Genomic DNA, 7,405 nt, shown 5'->3' with positions numbered 1-7,405 from the left:
TCATGCTGTGTAGGGTTTGTTCCTTTTTTGGTTGTTTGTTTTGTTTTTGGTTATTTAAAAAGTGCTACGTTACACCGATCTTGGAAACGCGTGCTAAAGTGTCCATGTTTAATGAAAAGTTTATGTTTCAGGCTCTACACATTCAATAGTCCTGTATTCATGAGCCGCTACGCAAGTTTTAAAATCAGTTTTTTGGACTCTATGTACAAATCGTGCGTCTATTGAACGCACATTGAAAGTGAAACCAGTTGATTTAACTGATTTAATCAGGACTCGGACTTGATAGTGACGTATGGATAGCGTCCTTTTCAATTGAAGTGCTGAAAAATGGATTGTGAAGGAGGAATTAATTTTTTTATTCAAGAATGCACAGACAGTCTTAAATGAGCTTTTGCTTATCAGACTGTAGTGAAGAACACCAGGGTTCGCTTTGACATGAAACTTGGTTGTTGTCTTAAGGTTCAGGGCTTCCTCTTTGACCTGAGTTTGGATTATCTTTTAGGCTTATTAAACAAAAAGGCAATTCTAGTTCTTAGTTCTTCTATTTTTTCGCTCCTTTCTGGTTGTTTTGGGCAATACCACCCCCAAACCACCTGCAGCTGAAGTCACTTGGTGATGTTTTCAGGTGGTCCAATCCACCATCCGCTCCGGAGTATAAGTCGCACCAGCCCAAAAATGCATTATAAAGTAGAAAAAAACACAGATAAGTCGCACTGGACTATAAGTCGCATTTTGCCGGGAAATTTGTAACAATGTATTTATTTCAATTAATTTCTAATATAAGTCGCTGTGGAGTATAAGTCGCACCCCTTCCCAAACTATGAAAAAAAGGGCGACTTATAGTCCGGAAAATACGGTATATGACACCATCTTTCAGAGTAGAGCTGTGCAAGAAAAAGGCCAGAGCGAAGTTTGCACCGTTTTGACATTTTGTACCAAGCCTATCCAAATGTAATTATGTGCGCTGGTATCGGCTAGCAACAGTCCAGTGAACACCTTATGCTAAAAACAGGTTCAAGAATGCACCCAGTCTGTCTGTAGCATCATACAGACAGTCTTAAATGAGCTTTTGCTTATCAGACTGTAGTGAAGAACACCAGGGTTCGCTTTGACATGAAACTTGGTTGTTGTCTTAAGGTTCAGGGCTTCCTCTTTGACCTGAGTTTAGATTATCTTTTAGGCTTATTAAACAAAAAGGCAATTGTAGTTCTTAGTTCTTCTATTTGTTTGCTCCTTTCTGGTTGTTTTGGGCAATACCACCCCCAAACCACCTGCAGCTGAAGACACTTGGTGATGTTTTCAGGTGGTCCAATCCACCCAAGAAGGAAAGCAACCAAATGGAGATGTTAGAATCCACATCTTTCTTCTATTTGTCCTCAAAAAAACATTTTCCAACAAGTTTAAACCTATAACATGTTATTTGTTCACAAACATGTCATAAAGCCAAGTTAGGCCTGGATCAGGACGATCGCCACACTACTTCCCAAAACGTGCTTGCTCAAAGGGAAAACTTTAATTCTGCTCAAATATAGCATTACGAAAACTTAAATTACTGCCTACTTGCCCACCAGTTACCTTGGGGTAGCCCTAAAACAGCATAATTCTTGGTTGTTTGATAATGATCGGGACTAGTTTTTCCTTTTCCATTCATGCCCTGGACGGTTTTTTCAGCTGTTACTGCCGAGCGAGAGGAGAACTGAATGAAAGAGTCTGGAATGTACCAATTATAATTTTAGGGGGTGTGTCTTTCACGGATTGCCAGAGACCTTTGGAGGAATAAATTAACAGAACACCTTAAAGTTCGGAACAGTTTCACTGTAAACTTGATATTTAATGTGTGTCAAGGTTAAGATGTTGAATATTTGGTATTTTTCCACCGTAAACAAATGCTGCGAGGAACTGGCCATCCCTTCGTCGTCTGGGTGGGTTGGCTCGTACCAAGATGAGGTAGGGAGCAGCTTTAAAGCCGCTCCGCTTCGGACGCGCATTGAAAAGAGCTGCGCCGCGCTGAAACAGGGCGGTACGCGTCAATCTGCACCTTTACAAGTTAAAAAAAGGAAAATTAGCCCTCAGTCTGTCAGGCTATGCTGACACAACACATTTGGTCTCTGGAATTTTCAAGGAGGACATCTCTTTTGTTCTTTTTTTATCCGTGTAGGACGTGGCGCTCGCATTGAAGTTTAAACAGACCTGCTTTTTAGTTTTTTAAGCGCAAAAAACGACAAACTGCAACCTGGACGTCTTATGTGAAACAGGAATGGTTTATCCTTCCGAAGGTTTATTCTACATCGAAATGGATCAAGCGCCACCAGGTGAGGTTGGGGTTAATAATCTGCCAGATTGTCTGCTGTGCAAGAATATATGTTTTATTTAATTATTTTATCCGATGTGTTGACATATTTCCCTAAAAAGGATTTTAAAAAATCCTATGCAGGCGTTAATAATAGTGGAAGTAGAACCACAGCTCCTTGGTGCTGCGCTCCCCCAGCGGCATTGCCCAGGCATGCATAGCGCAATCTACTCGCCCATTACGTAATACCTTTCAGGAGGAACGAGCGCAGTGGCTCGCCGCCTTTCTTTTGTCCCGGCACATATGACAAAGTCGGAATGCCGCAGCAGCGTCCTGGCAGCAGATTCGCCCCAAAGTGCGTGGCTGCGTGGAAGGGGAAACGCGTAATGAGCCCGGCATGAAACGGGCGCTTTGTTCTCCTTTGCAGCCAGCCGTACTTAATTTGTGCTCCGAAAAGTAGGCTACAGGCGAGGAGGCGAGACGGCCTCGTCTCTGCGAAAACTTAAGGAAGGCGCCTTCTCTGTGCGTAATTGCGCATTTAAAATCTGCCTTCCATGGCGATTTTAACTGTTTTTACCCATTTTGGCAATGATTTTATTTAGCTCGTGTTATAATTCTCTTTTTATATTTTTAGCACGGTTAGTACAAAAGCTTTAGATGAAGATAAAACTTCCTTTTGTTTTTTTTGGTTTTTTTGTTATAGGGCCACATTTTAACATTTTTGTCTGTTTTCTTTTCTGGCCAATGCTGGATTTTCCGTTTTTCAGGCATAAAGAGGGTTTGGATATGTGTTTAAAAAGATACAGCATTTTGCTTGTTGTTTCCACTGCACCTGTCTTTTGCGTCTTTTAAGTCAGAAACAGACGTAGGGATGGTTAGACGCCACATTTTTCTCTCTGAAAAGGCACATTTGGGGAAATGTATCATCACATAGCTCCTCTTTTATCTAATTTGAATCCCCAAGAACACCAAAGTAGCTTTTTTTTTAAAACCATGAACCTGTTATCTCCAGCATAAATAGTATTGCATTGTGTATTGTCATTGCAAATTGTCAAAAACTGGACTTCTGAAAAATGCGTCAACTCCGTAACTGCCACTGATGACCAAAGTGGAAGTGTCGGTGAGGATTTGGTAACTGGCATGTGCTGGAAACATGCCGGGGCTTGCCCTCAGACCTCAGTTCGTGCATATGTGTGTGTGTGGTGGTGGGGGGGGGGGGGGGGTGAGGGAGGGCCATCATATTCAGGAAATTATGTTTTCATAGATAGATGCCAAACCTTTTCTCTTTTTTTTATTTTCTTTTTTTTTCTTGTAGCTCTTCCTCCCAGATCAAGTAAACCAGTAATGTCTGGTATGAACAACAACTGCCTTTCTCTACCTGTGCACTCGCTGCTGGATGCTGAGTGGTACTGGGGAGACATAACTAGGTAAAGAACCAGGGACCCCCATAATTTCGAACCAGATCTATGTGGTTCTTTGGTTTAGTTCATTGTGGTAAGTAATACGTGCCTCTACCCACAGAGACGAGGTGAATGAGAAGCTTCGGGACACACCTGACGGCTCTTTTTTGGTGCGTGACGCATCCACAAAGCTGCAAGGGGACTTTACACTGACATTAAGGTAAGCTGGGGGGTAAATAGAAAATCCCCCAAAATGAAGAGATAAAGTGCCGACACAACTATCAATCGTCTAATATTTTGCCCTGATTTTTATGTGTTTGCTCCTCCATCGTCACAGGAAAGATGGACACAACAAGCTGATTAAAATTTATCACTGTGACGGCAAGTACGGCTTCTCGGATCCGCTAACCTTCACTTCGGTGGTAGAGCTAATTTGGTACTATCAGCACCACTCTTTGGTTGAGTACAATGCCACCCTGGACTTGATGCTCACCAACCCTGTGTCCCGTTTCCAGCAGGTTAGTGTCAACAAAAAGGTTCAGGCAGAGACATTTTGGAGAGCTGTTCAAGTTTAACTGGTGGTGTTTTGGATTTCAGGTGAAGGAGGACAATGTGGATGTTGCTGGTAGAAAGCTCAAGGAGCTTCACAATCAGTACCAAGTGAAATCAAAGGAGTTCGACCAGCTTTATGAAGCCTTTACAAAGACTTCACAGGTAATAAGCCCATGTATCCCCTCCTCTTTCATGAAAGGTCGGCATTTTATAGGAGACGTGTGTGTGTGTGTGTGAGTTGTTCCTGACGGGATCTTTTTCCTGTGATGCAGGAGATCCAGATGAAGCGCACTGCAATAGAGGCCTTTAATGAAACAATGATGATCTTTGAGGAGCAGTGTCGTGAGCAGGAGCGCTACGGAGAGGAGATAGAGAGGAACTCAGAAGGCACTGACAATGATTTGGAGAGGTACTTCACTCCACCACGTTCTAAAAATAACCTCCTGGAATTAATCTGTGCACTCTTGGCTCATTGTCTTTCTGTTTTGCCTCCTTATTAGCTTCCTTATAAACTACGAGAAGCTGAAATGTCGCCTCGGGGAGATTTATGACAGTAAAATCCACCTTGAAGAAGACTTGAGAATACAAGTGGAGGACTATAGAGATACAGACAGGAAGATCAACAGCCTGCGGCCAGACCTCATCCAACTGCGCAACATCAGAGACCAATACCTTAAGTAAGTAGCTCATCTGTGGTGATAATGTTGAGTTTGATTGCAAGACAAATCCGCTGTAGCTGCTCAATTGTTGCCTTTTATATTAAAAGAGCTATGTCTTTGCAGCTGGCTTAATCACAAAGGCGTGCGGCAGAAACGCATCAATGACTGGTTGGGGATACACAACGACAGCTTTGATGAGTACGTTTTAGCAAATTTCCCTTTTGCGTTCACACAGCATGAACTTGAAGCAGCATGGGAGTGATGCAATTCCTTTCTTGCCTTTTCAGTACGTACGTGCTGAAAGGAGATGAGAAGAACCTGCCACATAATGATGAAGCAAGCTGGTTTGTTGGCGAGTTGAGTCGGACGCAGGCTGAGGAGATGCTTCAAGACAAAGCTGCAGGAACATTCCTGATCCGCGAGAGCAGCAAGCAGGGATGTTACGCCTGCTCTGTTGTGTAAGTACACCATAGTTTGGGATGTCCAGCTCCGGGTCTCGAGGGACATTGTCTGCTTGCCCAAACACCCCTGCCCTTGTAGCTTCTTATTGGAAAGAACACGCTTGTTCCAGGTAATCGGGTGAGATGGGGATAACTGGAAAACAAGTAGGACAATGGCCCTCCAGACCCAAAGTTGGACATTTCGGCTATAGAGGAGCCAGCTTTAGCACAGTAAGATGGCATGGTTGACTGGTGCTAACCAGCTTTTATTCATTGCAGCGTGAACCAAGAGGTGAAGCACTGCAAGATCTACAGCACGCCGCACGGATATGGCTTCGCAGAACCCTACGACATCCATTGCTCGCTCAAAGACCTCGTCCTGCACTATCGCCTGCACTCCTTAGCGCAACACAACGATGCTCTGGATGTCCGGCTGTCGCACCCAGTGAACGCCAAAGACGCAACAGCCGCTGCTTCTCAACAAACAGAGGAAAATAAACTTTTACAGACTCCAAAACACACGTCGGGACTCCCTCCCGCCGCTCCAGAGATGTGATCCGGCAGACGAAAGTGGACTGTATCCTGCGAGAACAACTGCGTCAGAGGGGAAAATGTGTTAAGTTTTGCACTACAGTGATTCCATCAGGATTTGTGAATGGAATTTTTCAGAGTGAAGTGGGGCCGGAACTTGAATGTCAGCTTGACTGTTCAAGCTTTTCCAACCAATTTTATACTTCATTTATTGCTGTTCATTCAAAAGGACTCTTTCTCCGGCGGGGGATGTTGCTGGCCTGAAAGATGTTTTCTCTGGCTCCGGGTTGTTGCACTTCCAGACTGTTGGAGATATCCATTTCCCAAATGTATCCAGTTGAGAAAATCCAACCAATATGTTTAATATATTGGGTTGTTATTACAAAGTGCTTTCGTGAATAAATGGGGGAAAATGGGTGCTATTAACAGGCAGATCGCATCCTAAACCGTTTTGGGTTCAAATTGCCACATGTGAATATATAAAATTGTGATGCATCTTAACTGTTTGCCCCCTTTCTTAAGAGACATTCATATACAGTGGATAATTATGTAGCATTAACATACTTTAGAAAATGATAGTAAAAGCATACTCAATGTTATTCCCATTGACCAAAGCACTTGATAGTGAGCAAAACTACATCCCTGTTTAGTGTGGTCATTGCATTTGGGCAAAGGTAGGGCAAGTTATGTACACCTGCTGATACGCTGATCAAATCATAATCTGAAGTACTGTATGTTATATTCTGTTACTCAAAGAAGTATAAGCTTTTTGTATTCTATATATATTTTTTCTATAAACATGCCACAAGATGAAAGCTTGAAGAAAGTGCAATCCAACAGTATTTCTATTGTTGCAATGTATAATGGCGGCAGCAGCGGTGGAGACGATAATGCTGTTACGATGATGCTGTTAGGGGTCGGCATTTGCCACAGAAATGCACTCTCCCTGGTGGTGTTGATATAGTGTGGCCTCCGATGTTTGCGTGAACTGCCAGAGGTCCGGAAGTATCCTGCCTCCATTACTTGAACTGTGGCATTGCTCTGGCTATGAATGTTTTTCATGACATGCAGCCTGCATAGCTGATGAGGAAAGGAATCCATGTTGATCTTGGCACATTTTTCAAGTTTGAGGACAATAGACACTCTGTATAGAGATGCCATAAAATGTAGTTCTGACGTTGGTTTGGGGAAGGAGGTTAATGATGCCTCTTGAAAAATATTACTCTACTGGAGGACTGAGGAAACTCCTCGGGTGAAGCTAAGCAATGTGAGATCTTGACCTTTTTCTTGCTGAAAGACAATAAACTAAAGAGAGTTTTGTCAACTTGTGTGGTCAATGGCTTTTTTTTTTTTACTTTGAAGAAAGTTCTCTTTTCTATCAGGAAGGAAAACTTTGAATTTATCTCTGCTTTAGCCATTCAAAGTTGACAAGCTTATCCGTAGTGTTAGAAGGCAGTGAGGCCACTGGAAGGCAGATGGAAAAGAGAGGAAGCGATAAAGACAATGGCAGGATATCTGCAAGCTCTTAGCATA

The 7,405-nt window shown here is 43.0% G+C and overlaps 1 protein-coding gene across 1 annotated transcript; it reads left to right on the top strand.

Annotated features, from left to right (window-relative positions):
- Nucleotides 1–1,979: 1,979 nt before the first annotated feature.
- Nucleotides 1,980–7,196, top strand: LOC101155144 (phosphatidylinositol 3-kinase regulatory subunit gamma). Its single transcript, XM_023965050.1, has 10 exons — nucleotides 1,980–2,312; nucleotides 3,606–3,717; nucleotides 3,812–3,910; nucleotides 4,028–4,208; nucleotides 4,288–4,404; nucleotides 4,515–4,651; nucleotides 4,743–4,919; nucleotides 5,025–5,099; nucleotides 5,189–5,359; nucleotides 5,621–7,196. The coding sequence occupies exons 1-10, from the start codon at nucleotides 2,258–2,260 to the stop codon at nucleotides 5,895–5,897; spliced, it is 1,401 nt and encodes a 466-aa protein (XP_023820818.1). The 5' UTR covers nucleotides 1,980–2,257; the 3' UTR covers nucleotides 5,898–7,196.
- Nucleotides 7,197–7,405: the final 209 nt, after the last annotated feature.

This window comes from Oryzias latipes, chromosome 17 (assembly GCF_002234675.1).
Source record: "Oryzias latipes chromosome 17, ASM223467v1".
NCBI classification, from domain to species: domain Eukaryota; kingdom Metazoa; phylum Chordata; class Actinopteri; order Beloniformes; family Adrianichthyidae; genus Oryzias; species Oryzias latipes.
This window is presented reverse-complemented; position numbering and strand designations above follow the sequence as displayed.